Source organism: Hyla sarda, chromosome 2 (assembly GCF_029499605.1).
Source record: "Hyla sarda isolate aHylSar1 chromosome 2, aHylSar1.hap1, whole genome shotgun sequence".
NCBI lineage: Eukaryota > Metazoa > Chordata > Amphibia > Anura > Hylidae > Hyla > Hyla sarda.
This window is the reverse complement of record NC_079190.1, coordinates 170,922,712-170,939,706: the sequence shown is the minus strand read 5'-3', so window position 1 is coordinate 170,939,706 and position 16,995 is coordinate 170,922,712. Positions and strand designations below refer to the sequence as shown.

Genomic DNA, 16,995 nt, shown 5'->3' with positions numbered 1-16,995 from the left:
TTAACAATTCTCTTCTTCATTAATTCTCTATGAGTCCATTATTCCACTGTAGATCTCTAATCTACCAATCTTCAATCATAATCATCATTTAACATTTGTCTATGGATCTGACATCCACATTTTCACCAGCAGATGGCAGCAAGCTGTAAGATGCCGAGTCCTTGCTACCATGATACAGAAATGTATCACAACACACTGGAGTCTAGGTAAAGCCGTCAACCAGAAATTATACAGCTAGAAGTCTCCAGAGTATCAGTTAAATCCTATTTTTTGGCACTGTGATTGTTGAGCTCTTTTCTTCTAAGCTGAAGCTCATTTCCTGAGGCGCCTGGACGTACACAATTAGCGAGTAGAGACATTTCATGCAATTAGCGAAGAAGTGGCGATTATTAATACAGCGCTGCGCGGCAGCCAGGTCTGCCGGGTCCTGACTCACCCTGTGACAACCCTCAATACCTGGAACACATTTGCATCTTGGATCTAATAATCCCACCATGCATTCTCTACATGTGTTGTTTGTAGACAATCGTATAAAATCTCTGAATTTCACCATATACAGATATAAATACTTGATACCAAACATTCCCTATTTAGAAAACATGAAGTAGGGATCAGTGTTATTATATCTGTTGCTGAGAGTAACATAGCACTAAAGTCTTGATCTTTCTATATGAATAGATCTTAGTGGTACTGCCTGCAGTGGAGGAATACAAATTAACCTTAGTCATGACTATGCAGTGCTGGAAAAGGATCATGGGAGCCGACACTACATGTGCTCTAGTTTCTGATCTTTACAGTGGGAATGCTGTGCAGCGCTCTAGTTGGCAGACATACAGAAGGATTTCAGCTTATTGTGTTTAGACACTCAGTGTAACAAAAGGTTATGGCCAGTTAAACAGTGAAAGAAGAAATGTTTAACTGCTGACTTCTGACAGTACCAAATACAGTATTGCACATAAGAGAGTACACCCATCACATATTTGTAAATATTGTATTTTATATTACACTGAAATGAGTGCACAGCCTTTATAAACAGTGTTTAATGTTGTTGTCCCCTCAAAATAAAACTCAACCTCAACAAACATCCATTAAAAGGGTTATCCAACATAAGGTGACTTTACTAATTAAGTGTCACACAGTAATTGACATGCTTACCAAGGATCTGTGCTTGTGTTGGTGGTAATCACACATGTCCTGTGTCCATCATGCTGCTGGCTTGTTTTTCTGTATTGGCCATATCCTGTTTCTGTTGCCTCCCTTAAACTGCAATCCCGAGGATCCTTTGTTTTAAGGTGGGAGGATCCTTTGTTTCAAGGTTTCCTCCCACACATCGGTCAACCCACCCATTACAGCACAGCCATGCTCCCTTTGATCACATGACTGGCCTGACATCACCTGGCACACAAGCTGTGGTGTCATGCACTCCTACACCGGTAAAATCATCTGGGGGCTAGCTTCACACACAACGGACAAAGCAGCCAAGCCTCCTTTCAGCACCTGACTTGTGATGTATTGTCGGCCACACAGCAAGCTGGGAAAAGTCAGAGACAAAACTCATTTTGTAGGTTGTAAAAAATGACTAACTTTGCTGTCCTTCTTACATTCAAAGAATCAAAAATCCTGGAATACCCCTGTAATGTCTAAACCTTGGCAACAAAAGTGAGTACACCACTAAGTTGGAAATGTCCAAATAGGACCCCATTTGCCATTGTTCCTCCTTGCTGTCATGTGACTCATTAGTGTTACAAGGTTTCAGGATTGAACAGGGAGTAGGTGTCTTAAATGTGGTGTTATCACTCTCACACTCTCTAATATTGGTCACTGAAAGTGCAACACGCCACCTCATGGCAAAGAACTCTCTGAGGATCTGATAAAAAAAAAAAAAAAAGTGTTATAAATCTATTGTACAGATTTGATAATATACACTGCTCAAATAAAAGGGAACACTTAAACAACACAATGTAACTCCAAGTCAATCACACTTCTGTGAAATCACCCTGTCCACTCAGGAAGCAACACTGATTGACAATCAATTTCACATGCTGTTGTGCAAATGGAACAGACAACAGGTGGAAATTATAGGCAATTAGCAATACACCCCCCAATAAAGGAGTGGTTCTGCAGGTGGTGACCACAGACCAGTCAGTTCCTATGCTTCCTGGCTGATGTTTTGCTCACTTTTGAATGCTGGCGGTGCTTTCACTCTAGTGGTAGCATGAGACAGAGTCTACAACCCACACAAGTGGCTCAGGTAGTGCAGCTCATCCAGAATGGCACATCAATGCGAGCTGTGGTAAGAAGGTTTGCTGTGTCTGTCAGCGTAGTGTCCAGAGCATGGAGGCGCTACCAGGAGAAAGGCCAGTACATCAGGAGACGTGGAGGAAGCTGTAGGATGGTAACAACCCAGCAGCAGGACTGCTACCTCTGCCTTTGTGCAAGGAGGAGCAGGAGGAGCACTGCCAGAGCCCCGCATAATGACCTTTAGCAGGCCACAAATGTGCATGTCTCCACTTAAACGGTCAGAAATAGACTCCATGAAGGTGGTACGAGGGCCCGACATCCACAGGTGGGGGTTGTGCTTACAGCCCAACACTGTGCAGGACGTTTGGCTTTTGCCAGAGAACACCAAGATTGGCAAATTCGCCACTGGCACCCTGTGCTCTTTACAGATGAAAGCAGGTATACACTGAGCACATGTGGCAGAGTCTGGAGACGCGCGTTGAGAACGTTCTGCTGCCTGCAATATCCTCCAGCATGACTGGTTTGGCGGTGGTCAGTAATGGTGTGGGGTGGCAGTTCTTTGGGGGGCCACACAGCCCTCCATGTGCTTGCCAGAGGTAGCCCGACTGCCATTAGGTAACGAGATGAAATCCTCTGACCCCTTGTGAGACCATATGCTGGTGCAGTTGGCCCTGGGTTCCTCCTAATGCAAGACAATGCTAGACCTCATGTGGCTGGAGTGTGTCAGCAGTTCCTGCAAGAAGAAGGCATTGATGCTATGGACTGGCCCACCCGTTACCCAGACCTGAATCCGATTGAGCACATCTGGGACATCATGTCTCACTCCATCCACCAACGCAGACTGTCCAGGATGCATTAGTCAAGGTCTGGGAGGAAATCCCTTGGGAGACCATCCGCCACCTCATCCGGAGCATGCCCAGGCATTGTAGGGAGGTCATACGGGCACGTGGAGGCCACACACACTACTGAGCCTCATTTTGACTTGTTTTAAAAGGACATTACATCAAAGTTAGATCAGCCTGTAGTGTGGATTTTAGACATGAGCGAAGTTACAGTAATTCGATTCATCACAAACTTCTCTGCTCGGCAGTTGTTGACTTTAACCTGCATAAATGAGTTCAGCTTTCAGGTGCTCCGGTGTGCTGAAAAAGGTGGATACAGTCCTTGGAGAGAGAGTCTCCTAGGACTGTATGCACCTTTTCCAGCCCACTGGAGAACCTGAAAGCTGAACTAATTTATGCAGGCTAAAGTCAGCAACTGCCGAGCCGTGAGGTTTGTGACGTATTGAATCACTGTAACTTCGCTCATCTCTAGTGGTTTCCTACTTTGATTTTGAGTGTGACTCCATATCCAGACCTCCATGGGTTCATAACTTTGATTTCCATTAATAATTCTTGTGTAATTTTGTTGTCAGCACATTCAACTATGTAAAGACGAAAGTATTTCATACGATTAGTTCATTCATTCATATCTAGGATGTGTTATCTTAGTGTTACCTTAATTTTTTTGAGCAGTGTATATTACTTTGGTTCTACCAAAGTAGATAGATAAGTATGAGATTAATTCTGATTGTGTAATTTGAAAAGACAGAAGGTAGAGTTAAGAGGTTTACCTCTTCTACACTGTAAGAACAGGGCCTTCAGCTGGATATCACAGCAGCAGGGCCTATGGATTTGTAGGATCCGTATGTCCATCTCAAGATGCTGCTAATCACCTTTAGGGTAGGGTCACATGTGCCATATGCAGCAAAATAGGCTATGTGTAACCCAACCTTTAGAATGCCCTGCGGTTATTAGATGCAGGCATCCTACTACCATTACCATGTGAATGCACTAGTTATGCGGCTGGACCACCAGATTTATTAATACCATTTTACTTGTGTTTGCAGCATTTAAGGAGATTGTATTTATTTTATTTTTTTCATGTACTATTATTCACTTGGGTTATCTGTGAACAGAATACTCCGGAATTATGTTAAGTTCCAGCACAAAATGATATCAAGCAATCTGTAAGTTCCCTGCCACTGAAAGTAACCAGAGAAGATATACTGTATATATAAAAGCCATTCACTTAATCCCCATGAGAATGCGTCTTACTGCATCTAACAGGACATAGGACATGGAACCTGTACTAGGAGTGAAAAGCAACACAAACCACTCATCCGTCAAGCATTTTGAAAACATGAATAATTTATTCTAAATATGTACATCCTGACATGAGTAAAACTGGTGTTAAAACAGCTTTCATACAAAGTGAACATTCTTACAATAAGATAGAAGCCCTTGCAATTTGATTGTGAGCATATCGTCACTTCAGCTATATCCTTTATAATGTGTTATCATGGATAGCACGCTAAGGACTTATCGCAACAATGTTTCCTTTAATGGTTGTTTGTTTTAATGTGTAGACTGCCGCTTCTTTTTTAGTGCAGATCCTCTGTATGTATCACTTGTTGGCATATTGCAATGGAAGGCAAACCAGAGTTAATTTACTATGGGGTATGAAAAACCTTACTCAGACCATTCAGAAAATACCATCAAAGTACAGTACCAAACCCAACCCATAATTCGAAGAAACTATTGCTTATATTCCATTATATGACCATTTATTGCAATGGAGGAACAAACAAAAGAGGCATGTTGTAACATAACTGTGGGCCAGAAACTGTTCTGCATGTCCCTAAACCATGACTTATACCTTACTGGAGAACACTGAGATTAGATCTGTCCAGGCTGCCCCACGTAAACACTTCCCATACACAGATGAGGTGAAGATGTGCATTGCCAAGGTAAAAGATAGAAACAGCAAAATAATACAAGCATGCATAATAACAATAACAGCTGAATGAATTGCACACAATATTAGATACCAAGTTCTGGTCATCACAGCTCATTAAAGAACATGTAACGGATTGGGACAATTGCCCAAAAAGAAAACAATACCTTTATGTACAGTATGATAGGTGACCTAACCCATACTGTATAGAATTAATTTAACTGGAGTAGTAGTCTCATGTAACTGTTTATTGCCAGTACCATTTTATAGCATAATAAGAGTAGCTCCATTCCATCAATAATATAACAGGTGTTCTCTAAAAGGGATTGCCAGGATCAGGTATTTATTTTTATTTTCTGAAGACACACTAGCGCCACTCGTCTGTGGGTTATGTCTGGTATTGCAGCTCAGCTCTTTTCACTTAAAAGGGGTATCCCAGGTTTATACATCTTATCCCCTATGCAAAGGATAGGGGATAAGATGTATGATCGCAGGGGTCCCACCACTGGGAACCTAGATGATCTCGGTGCAGCCCCTGGCATTCTGTGCGGGGCACTGCTTCCGAGACAGGGTTGTGACATCACGGTCACACCCCTAGTGACATCCCTCCACGCCCCCTCTATTCATGTCTATGGGAGGGGGCGTGATGGCCATCACGCCCCCTCCCATAGACATGAATGGAGGGGGTGTGGGGTGACGTCATTAGGGGGCGTGGCCATGTCCATGACATGTCCCCATCCCAGAGGCAGCGCCTGGCACATAATCCCGGGGGCTGCACCGGGATTACGGTGGTTCCCATTGGCAGGACCCCTGCAATCATACATCTTATAACCTATCCCCTTCAAATAAAGGAGAGCTACAATACTAAACACAGACCATTAATTGTTCTAATCCTGATCAATCACTTGAACACAACTGCAGTATGTGTGTGAATTACCTTTAGTGTCATTTTAGAACCAGTGGACGTGACCAGAGCTTTAAAATATGTATGTAAAAACAAAGAAAATTGTATCATTCCAGGTACAGCCAAAGCTACCTTATAAAACCAGCGCAAAATGAAGGACATGTTAAAACAGTGCATGCACTGACTTGAGAGAAGTGTAGCTTCGGAGAACTCCATAGGAAAAAAAAAACTGAAGTCTCAGCTACATCATGGACACACTCTCCAAATTTTATCTTCTTATGTTTGGAAAACAAACAGTACAAATGACATTCTTTTCATCAAGTCTCATAAACTTAATATACAACAGTGCAAAGGGAAGAAGTTGGCATTCATATTATTGTCACATTGGATGTTTTTGCATTTTCTTCTGGACAGTGGTTGCTAGTCAGTTCCTTTATGAATTGTTCAAGTGCAGCAAAGTAGCCTTGGCACTGCCAGGTGTCATTGTGCGTCCCATCTGGGAAGATGGCTAATCTTTTAGTCCGGGACGGGGAGAGTTCATAGAGCTGTTTCATCATGAACGGAGGGATTAACTGGTCAGATAACCCAGAGATGAACAAGGAAGGCATTCGGCACTGAGAAATTTTCCTGTATGACAAAAACTTATTTTTGTAGCACCATAACGGAAGGTACCTCATGGGAAGAAAGGAAAAGAGGGTACTGGCCATGTGAGGAATGCTAAGAAAAGTATTTTCTAAAACTATCGCTGCTATTCTGTGTGCATTTTCAGATGCTAAATGAACGGCCACTCCACCACCGAGTGAACGCCCAAAAAGTATAATCTTTGTTTTATCAATGTCAGGTCTGGTCATGATATAGTCAAGCACGGCTTCAGAGTCTAGGTAAAGGCCTTCTTCGCTTGGCTCTCCTTCACTTTTTCCATACCCTCTGTAGTCAACCAAGAGTAAGTTCACTTTTAGGTTGACCAGCATCAACAACGCATTGGGTAACCTATGGCCAATATTTCCCGCATTACCGTGAAAATAAATTATGGTTGGAGAAAAGTTTGAGTTATCGCCTGTGTATCTCAAGAGGATGAGGTTGAGATGTACACCGTCCTTTGTTTTGATGAATATATTTTCATGTGGTATTCCGGTGGGCATTGGAACATAAAGTCGTGATGAGGAAGGCTGGTCAGGAAAATAAAGTAGTACATCCTGGAATTTAAAGAGTATTCCAGCTATAGAGACAAATATTAGAAGGAGCAGAATAATACCACCATACATATTAAACGTTAATATTAAAGGGAGAAGACATATCCGACAAAGTCCCCATGACCACGATCCTAAGGTCAGTAGCCAGCGCTCGGCACAAGCCCAAAACTTCAAATGTTTTTCCATACTTGATGTTTGTGGCCTGGAAACAGACAGGTAGAATATATTCAAAGAATGGCATACACATCTATTTTAGTGATTTCAAGAAATCTCCACCTGATATAAGGTTATGCAGAGACATATATCCAGTACAAGATAGAATATTATGTAATATGAACATACTGCCTATTCTGTAAAGAAGTTTGGGAGATGTTACACATATAAATGCCAACAACTGCATTTACCATTTACAACAAGGAGGAAAACATTGGGCCAGATTTATCACTCTGTCTAAAACTGTGCACTGTGATATGTAGTTTTGATCAGTACTACTTTCGCATATATGTGACTTTGTGATCACTATTTATCTTTTTTTTTATGTGATGTGAGAAAAATCTGCAATTGTGGACTTTGGCGCAGTGAGTGGTCTGATGAGTCTCTCAAATGGCTAGCTATACTTCAAATGCCTTATCAGTACTAATCACGACATCTGAAGTTCTATATTTGTGATTGTCTGTGTGTATGCGATTGTATATAATATATATATATATATATATATATATATATATATATATATATGTATGTGAGTGAGCCCCAGGCCTGAACTTTGTAGGACTGCCCTCTCATCTCAGAGTCAAACCAGGAAGCTGCAATGAGCCTGCAACAGGGCAGCAAGGTGAAGACGCAGCATGTTTACCTGCAATAGACCAAATATACTGGGTTATAGTGCAGACGAATGCTTTAAAAACAGTCATCACTTACTTTAATCTGTGTAGTAGTTTCAGAGTTATGGCTATTTATTAATTCCTTGCTACTGCACTGCTTGCCTAGCTCCCCTACCTGTTCAATATTCACCGTCCGTCTGTCTGTCTCCATCATGAATATGCAAATGTCTTTACCCTCTAGGACGTAAGAGCCTGCCAGGGGTGAGTGCTTGTCCCTTGCTAGGCCCCCTATGTTCTGTACATGATAAGGTGAAAGCTGCAAGTATATACAGCTCCTACTTTGTCCTCAGGTTACATTTCTGCAAATCTGGATTTGTTTTAAAGTCAAGATTTTTCCTCAAACTATCTGTGATCTAGCTTTATATGCAGGATCCTTGGTGGTCACTGCTGCCAAAGCACTGCTTGGGGTAAGCTTTAAACTCCTTTTCCAGCTGCCGGAGCGGAGCTTTGGCTAAGGAGTTGGTCCCCTGTAATTTTCTACCATAGTTCCTGCAAACTGCAGATATTTGTGACTGGATTACAGTTTATTTACAAGTAACCATCATTTGGTGAAAAGATGGATCATTTTATTTAAAAGGTGTACTCCGCTGGAATTTTTTTTTATTTTTAATCAACTGGTGCCAGAAAATTACAGATTTGTAAATTACTTCTATTTAAAAATGTTAATCCTTCCAGTACTTATCAGCTGCTGTATGCTCCACCGGAAGTTCTTTTCTCTTTGAATATCTTTTCAGTCTGACCACAGTGCTCTCTGCTGACACCTCTGTCCATGTTTGGAACTGTCCAAAGTACAAGCAAATCCCCATAGCAAACCTATCCTGCTCTGGACAGTTCCTGAGGTGTCAGCAGAGTGAAATGTGGTCAGACAGAAAATAACTTCCTCTGGAGTATACAGCAACTGATAAGCACTGGAAGGATTAAGATTTTTATATAGAAGTAATGTACAGATCTGTTTACCTTTCTGGCATCAGATGATTTAAAAAAAAAAAAAAAAAAAAAAAAAAAAGTATTCCAGCATGGTACCCCTTTAAAAGGGGTACTCCACTGGCCAGCATTCAGAACTAAATGTTCCAAACACTGTGGCGTTTGGCCACGCCCCTTGTGATGTCATAGTCATGCCCCCTCAATGCAAGTCAATGGGAGGGGGTGTGACGGCCGCCACGCCCCCTCACATAGACTTGCATTGAGGGGGCATGACCGTGATGTCACGAGGGACATGGCAGACCCCCCGCAGCATGAAAACAGTGGTGAGAATATTTAGTTCCAAACTCTGGCCAGTGGATTACCCCTTTAAAATTCATGAAACTACTGCAGTGAAGCAATAAACCTGCAATGGAATAAATATGCAAGCTGTAGACAAAAAGATCCTCCGTGAAGCCATTTTGACATTTTTTTATTTACGGTAAGGGAATAAGAACTTTTACGGATATCAACAGTGGCAATTGCGTAGGCACTTTGGCAGACAGGCTTCTCAAGTGTTTGCCCTGGTGAAGTGAGAATATACATACCTGATGTAGAAAGAATCACAATGGTAGATAAGGCAGGACAACGATCGAACTACACAGCTCTTCAGGCGCCAGTGTTAGCAGTAACCCTTCTGTATGTTCTAGATGCAGCATTCACCGGGACAAAGATTAATGGGACCTGTTTCAATAACAGAAAATGTGGTGATTTCCGGAGTTTAGGATAGGATATCAATATTACAGTCTCAGAAAGCCACTTAGGGGAAACTTCTTATTTGGCAGACATGGTGCAGGTTTATTGCAGATTTTCTTAACTACCTTCAATAGGGAAGTCAAAATAGTCAACAAATCGGTAGCGTTTACCACACATGTGGACATACCCTTAAAGGGGTACTCCGCTGGAAAACACATTTTTTTTTTTTTTTTTTTATCAATGGTGCCAGAAAGTTAAATAGATTTAAATATAATTTTACATTTTAAATGCAATTTTGTTAAAAAAAAAATCTTAATCCTTCCAGTACTTATCAACTGCTATATGCTCAACAGGAAGTTCTTTCCTTTTTGAATTTCCTTTCTGTCTGACCACAGTGCTCTCAGGAGGGGTTTACTATGGGAATCTGCTCCTACTCTGGACAATTCCAGACATGTACAGAGGTGTCAGCAGAGAGCACTGTGGTCAGACAGAAAAGAAATTCAAAAAGAAAAGAACTTCCTGTGGAGCATATAGCAGCTGATAAGTACTGGAATGATTCAGATTTTTTTAATAGAGGTAATTTACAAATCTGTTTAACTTTCTGACACCAGTTTTTCAGCGGAGTACCCCTTCAAAGTGGTATGACCAGTGCAGTGCTGGTCCACATACCAACACACAGGAAATCCCTGCTCAGCCAATTGTCCAGTGTCCAGCAGTGGGCTAAGTGGAGACTGGGCACGGTCAGAATGGCAGCAGCAGGGGATTGGGCAGGTAAATATTTATAAGCCAGTTTTAAGCCCCCCCCCCCCCCAAAAAAAAATAAAATTTGCAAAAAAAGTATTTTGGCTGTAAGGAATCTAACATTTTGGATTTATATCTGAATAGCCAAATCTTAGCAAGCCATAAACACGCAGTGCTACTAAATACCATGGCTTAATGGGAAAAATTTGAAAGGACAGGGCTTAGGGCTTCCCTTGGGGACCACAGGAATATTAGATACAGTGTAACATGTTTTTCCTAAAAGGGTGCATGCACACCATAAAATTTATAGACAAGCACTGTCCCCATTGATGGCAATGCAGATTAGGGCAGAATTCTGCAAAAAGAATGAATGACTTCATTCTTCCTACAGAGTCTGGAATTGGAATTTCCAGTGTGCACAGTGCAGCAGAATCCCATTGGAGACAATAGGAGGCTGCTGCACCGGAATCTCCACCAGGAATTTCATTGTCTTGGTGAGATTGAGGACAACCTTCATTGGCTACTTCAGAGCAATATCTAATGGCGCGTAATGCTCAGGTTCTACCTCATACATACAGGGTAAAAAGTAGTCCGTTTTGGGAAACCTTTGTATTATATGCAGTTCACATGCATCTTTATTAAAAGAATACAGTTTACAGTCATAGATATTTAAAGTAATTAGCTGCCATGTCCTGATAATGCAGGTTGACTTAACAGAATGAGGTCTGTGCATAGTAAACAATAGCCGGTCATCCTTCATTTACTATAGACTGCAAAATGGCCCCAAATATATTAGGTTTTTTTTCTCACAAAGAAATGTAACAAGAATATGGACTACATGTAGGATCAAATATAAAAAAAGGGGGGAGGAGGGGAGCACAACGCAAATATAGTAGTAGGAAAGCCTAAACCGAGGATACTGCGTTGCACCTACCCTTGTGCCAAATGGATAATTTAGTAAGACAGAAAAAGATACAGTCCTACTAGGTATAGGGGAAACAGGAAAAAAATAGAAGGAATAAGAAGAAGTGTCTAAAACATAAATAAATAAATTGTATTTATTGAATAATAGTCTCAATGATGTTCTATTTACCGTATTTATCGGGGTATACCACGCACCGGCCTATAACACGCACCCTCATTTTACCAAGGATATTTGGGTAAAAAAAGTTTTTTTACCCAAATATCCATGGTAAAATGAGGGTGCGTGTGTGCGCGTGTATACCCCGATATACCCCCAGGAAAGGCAGGGGGAGAGAGGCCGTCGCTGCCAGCTTCTCTCCCCCTGCCTTTCCTGGGGTCTAGAGCGCTGCTGTCGGCCCTTCTCACCCCCTGGCTATCGGCGCCGCTGCCCGTTCTGTCCCCCTGACTATCGGTGCCGGCATTGCCGGCGCCGATAGCCAGGGGGAGAGAAGCGGCGCCGACAGCCAGGGGGAGAGAAGCGGCAGCGGCACCCATTGCCGGCGCCGCTGCCCCGTTGCCTCCCCCCATCCCCGGTGGCATAATTACCTGAGTCGGGTCCGCGCTGCTGCAGGCCTCCAGCGTGCGTCCCCGGCGTCGTTGCTATGCGCTGAACGGCGCGGCGCATTACGTCAGTGCGCCGCGCCGTGCATAGCAACGACGCAGGGGACGCACGCCGGAGGCCTGCAGCAGCGCGGACCCGACTCAGGTAATTATGCCACCGGGGATGGGGGGAGGCAACGGGGCAGCGGCGCCGGCAATGGGTGCCGCTGCCCCTTCTGTCCCCCTGGCTATCGGCACCGGCAATGGGGTGCCGGCACCGATAGTCAGGGGGACAGAACGGGCAGCGGCGCCGATAGCCAGGGGGTGAGAAGGGCCGACAGCAGCGCTCTAGACCCCAGGAAAGGCAGGGGGAGAGAAGCGGGCAGCGACGGCCTCTCTCCCCCTGCCTTTCCTGGGGGTGTATCGGCGTATAACACGCGCACAGACTTTAGGCTAAAAATATTAGCCTAAAAAGTGCGTGTTATACGCTGATAAATACGGTATTCAATAAATGCAAATGTATTTATTTATGTTTTAGACACTTCTTATTCCTTCTATTTTTTCCTGTTTCCCCTATACCTAGTAGGACTGCATCTTTTTCTGTTTTACAGGTAGGATCAGCAATAATTTTGCTGGCCGGTCCTAGAATCACCATGGATAACATCTACATCTAACGTGTGCTTCACATTTCGGCTTTGAGTGATCTCCATTATAAGTCTATGGAGCTGTCAAAAGAAAAAAAAAAAAAGCTGGATGAAGATTGCTACTGACCTGGGAATGAAGCGTGCTACTGCGCCCTTCTCCTGATCACAACTTAGACCCAACCGATAAAAACATTTGACAGGTCTATATGACATATCAAAAGTTTTTATTTTTTTTATTTTTTACAGGTACACCTTTACATGCATTTCAGCCATACAGTGGGGCAAAAAAGTATTTAGTCAGCATCTAATTTTACAAAGTTCTCCCACTTAGAAAGATGAGAGAGGCCTGTAATGTTTATCATAAGTATACCTCAACTATGAGAGACATAATGAGAAAAAAAAATCCTTAAAATCACATTGTCTGATTTTTAAAGAATTTATTTACAAATGAAGGTGGAAAATAAGTATTTGGTCAATTACAAAAGTTCATCTCAATACTTTGTTATATACCCTTTGTTTGCAATGACAGAGGTCAAATGTTTTCTGTAAGTCTTCACAAGGTCTTCACACACTGTTGCTGGTATTTTGGCCCATTCCTCCATGCAGATCTCCTCTAGAGCAGTGATGTTTTGGGGCCGCCGCTGGGCAATATGGATTTTCAACTCCCTCCAAAAGGTTTTCTATGGGCTATAGATCTGAAGACTGGCTAGGCCACTCCAGGACCTTGAAATGCTTCTTATGAAGCCACTCCTTAATTGCCCTGGTGCTGTGTTTGGGATCATTGTCATGCTGACAGACCCAGCAACTTTTCATTTTCAATGCCCTTGCTAATGGAAGGAGGTTTTCACTCAAAGTCTCACGATACATGGCCCCAATCATTCTTTCCTTTACATGGATCAGTCATCCTGGTCCCTTAGCTGAAGAACAGCCCCAAAGCATGATGTTTCCACCCCCATGCTTCACAGTAGGTATGGTGTTCTTTGGATGCAACTTAGCATTCTTTCTACTCCAAACACGACGAGTTTAGTTTTTACTAGGGATCGATCTTCGGTTTGGCCGATATTATCGGCCAATAATCACAATTTTGGACATTATGCTGATAATGCCCTGCCCCCCGCCCAGAGACGACCGTCGCCGCCACTGCCCCATTGCCTCCCCCCATCCTCTGCCCACATACCGCTGCCCCATTGCCTCCCCCCATCCTCTGCCCACATACCGCCGCCGCTGCCCCATTGCCTCCATCCTCTGCCCACATACCGCCGCCGCCCCATTGCCTCCCTCCATCCTCTGCCCACATACCGCCGCCGCTGCCCCATTGCCTCCCCCCCCTTCCTCTGCCCACATACCGCCGCCGCTGCCCCATTGCCTCCCCCCCTTCCTCTGCCCACATACCGCCGCCCCATCGCCAGTGTTATAATTACCTGTTCCCAGAGTCCGCGATACTTCTGGCTCCTGCACTGTTGTTGCGCGCTGCGTAATGACGAGTGACGTCCCCAACGCGACCTCACCGTCAGTGGGCACGGTGACAGCGCAGGACGCCGACGGAGCCATAAGTATCGCGGACCCCAGGAACAGGTAATTATAACACCGGGGATGGGGGGGGGGAGGCGATGGGGCGGCGGCGTTATATTGTGGGCAGAGGATTTGGGGGGGGGGGGGGAGGCGATGGGGCAACTGTGGAGGTTAGACTCAGGACCCCAAGACAGGAGGGGAGAGAAATGGGCGGCAGTCTCTGGCCTGGCAAAAGCAGCTGCAGTTCATTGAGTTAAAGCGCCCGCTTTAAATCATTGATCTGCAACGGCTTGTGCCCCGCCGGGGGGTTGAAATAGCCGATAACTTAAAAAATAAATCGATATTGGTCGATCCCTAGTTTTTACCAAAAAGTTCTACTTTAGTTTCATCTGACCATATGACATTCTCCCAATACTCTTCTGCATCATCCAAATGCTCTCTAGCAAACTTCAGACGGGCCCCGACATGTACTGGCTTAAGCAGGGGGACACGTCTGGCAGCGTAGTGTGTTATTAATGGTAGCCTTTGTTACTTTGGTCTCAGCTCTCTGCAGGTCATTCACTAGGTCCCCCTGTGTGGTTTTGAGATTTATGTTCACCGTTCTTGTGATCATTTTGACACCACAGGGTGAGATCTTGCTTGGAGCCCCAGATCGAGTGAGATTATCAGTGGTTTTGTATGGCTTCCATTTTCTAATAATTGCTCCCACAGTTGATTTCTTCACACCAAACTGCTTGCCTATTGCAGATTCAGTCTTCCCTACCTGACTGTTTGAGGTTGTGGACCGGTGACTTTTATACTGATAAGTTGAAACAGGTACCATTAATACAGGTAACGAGTGGAGGACAGAGACTCTTTAAGAAGTTATAGGTCTGTGAGAGACAGAAATCTTGCTTGTTTGTAGGTGATCAAATACTTTTTTGCAAATACATTCTTAAAAAAATCAGTGATTTTATGGATTTTTCTTTTCTCATTATGTTGAGGTATACCTATGATGAAAATTACAGGCCTCTCTCATGTTTTTAAATGGGAGAACTTGCACAATTGGTGGCTGACTAAATACTTTTTTGCCCCACTGTATGCAGATATTACCTATGGAGTTAAGGAGTGGGCTTAAAGCGGCTGATAAAAGAGAAAGTTGTCACAAAGGTCTTTATGGGATCAATGACCTTGTATTCATTTTCTCTCTTTTGTCCCTTTTGGGTATTTATATATGTATACATGCTACATGTTTGTTTTTATATCTCCACTGCCATGTGGAGGATGGGTTAATTGTTGTCTCTATTTGCTACTTGCACACATGATACTAACTTCAGGATGTGTTAGTTGTTGCCTCTGCTTGCTGTTTGCACATATTACTTTGCATCTCTATGTGGCCCTTCCTAGCACTTTATATTGCATGTTGTACATTTTTATCATCCCTCGGTGTTAATGGTTCTCATTTCTCATTATTATTTATCTATTTAGGTCATGTGTTTTCCCTGAGGGTGGGCAATGTGGTATATAGCTCTCAGTGACAATTTTTAACCTTTTGTTGGTAATGACGTTAAATTCCTTTTTCTATATTACTTGGATGTGCACTGGAGACTGTGTTGCTTGATATTTCAATTGTATCTTGAAACATTCAGTAGCACCCTTGTATATGTACTTAACAGGGTTATGCACCCATTTTTATAACTGTTCCGATGATTATGGGTCATACATATATGGAAAATTAAAGCAGAAAGACACATAGGGGAGAGATGGGCTATGGTGACACGTCGTGATTCAGGAGCAGCATAGTCCCATCAACAGGACTCTGCTGCGCACAAGGCAGAATTATGATTTCCGTGTCCACAGAAAGAATGGGGGGGGGGGTCAGAATCAGGCGCACAACCCGGGTTTACAATAGTAAATAGAGTCAATAGTTACATAGTACAGTTGAAAAAAAAATCATGTCCATTATTAGGGAGGAAATGGATGAAGGGAAGGGGCTGAGATTCTAGAAGGGGAGGGGGATACTAAAACACATCAGGATCCATCAACCTAATGATGGTGGGTTCCAAACCCTGCAAAACTACAACTCCCAGGATGCCCGGACAGCCACATTTTACACTAATTCCCTAGGTATATAATGAATACTAGACAGGTGTGGGCTGACAGTGTAAGGTGATGGTTTCCAAACAGTGGACCTCCAGCTGTTGAACCACTTCAACTCCCAGCATGCCTGGACAGCTGTTGCTGAGAGTTGTTGTTTTCTTACATCTGGAGGTCCACATTTTGGAGACCACTGGTCAATGGCCAGGGTAACAGACAGTGAATGCAGCTGCAGGGATGTCAGCTGGGGGGCACAGGGGTCACCATCCCCAGTGTGCTGGCCCCACCATCTATCATTCATCTGGTGGACAGGTGAAATGCTTTAACACAATGCTCCTCCATATCTAGTAGTCAATAATAAGTAATAATACAATGCAGACAGAGCCATTCTGACACATGATGTATAACTGCTGATAATACAATATATGCCCGGGCACTCTCCTAACCAGTCTGTGCCTATAGAAGCATGCACAGGGCACCCCCACACAATAAACCAGCCCCTCCATCACACCCCTCCCCGCTGCTCACATGCCAGGTGCAGGTTGCGGGCTGCTCTTGGCCTCTCATCCCATCGTAGTGTAACTCGCCCCGCTGTCACTTCCCGCTCCTCTTCCGGGATTCTCATAGAAACGTCACCCAAGACGTCAGCCTGTCACAAGTCACGTGTTCTCCCGTCTAGCCTGCCATCTTCCTTAAGGGAAAGGGCCTTGTGACGCCATAATAGAGACGGGTACAAAAACCGATGCAAATATGAAATAGCCTTTTCCTACGTTTGATGTTTGTAGTAAATGTGTAACACGAGTTAACCGGCTGCTTTATGAAACTGTTAGCGTGTCGGTAAATTCAAAGATGGCGCGCTGTGTGCG

General features: G+C 43.7%; 1 protein-coding gene across 1 annotated transcript; it reads right to left on the bottom strand.

Moving 5' to 3' along the window:
- Window positions 1-5,705: 5,705 nt before the first annotated feature.
- ABHD13 (abhydrolase domain containing 13) lies at window positions 5,706-16,948 on the bottom strand. The gene is made up of 3 exons (XM_056555730.1): window positions 16,658-16,948; window positions 9,506-9,641; window positions 5,706-7,315 (listed from the first exon to the last, which is right to left on the bottom strand). Exon 3 carries the CDS (start codon window positions 7,297-7,299, stop codon window positions 6,289-6,291), a length of 1,011 nt encoding a protein of 336 aa, XP_056411705.1. The 5' UTR covers window positions 7,300-7,315; window positions 9,506-9,641; window positions 16,658-16,948; the 3' UTR covers window positions 5,706-6,288.
- Window positions 16,949-16,995: the final 47 nt, after the last annotated feature.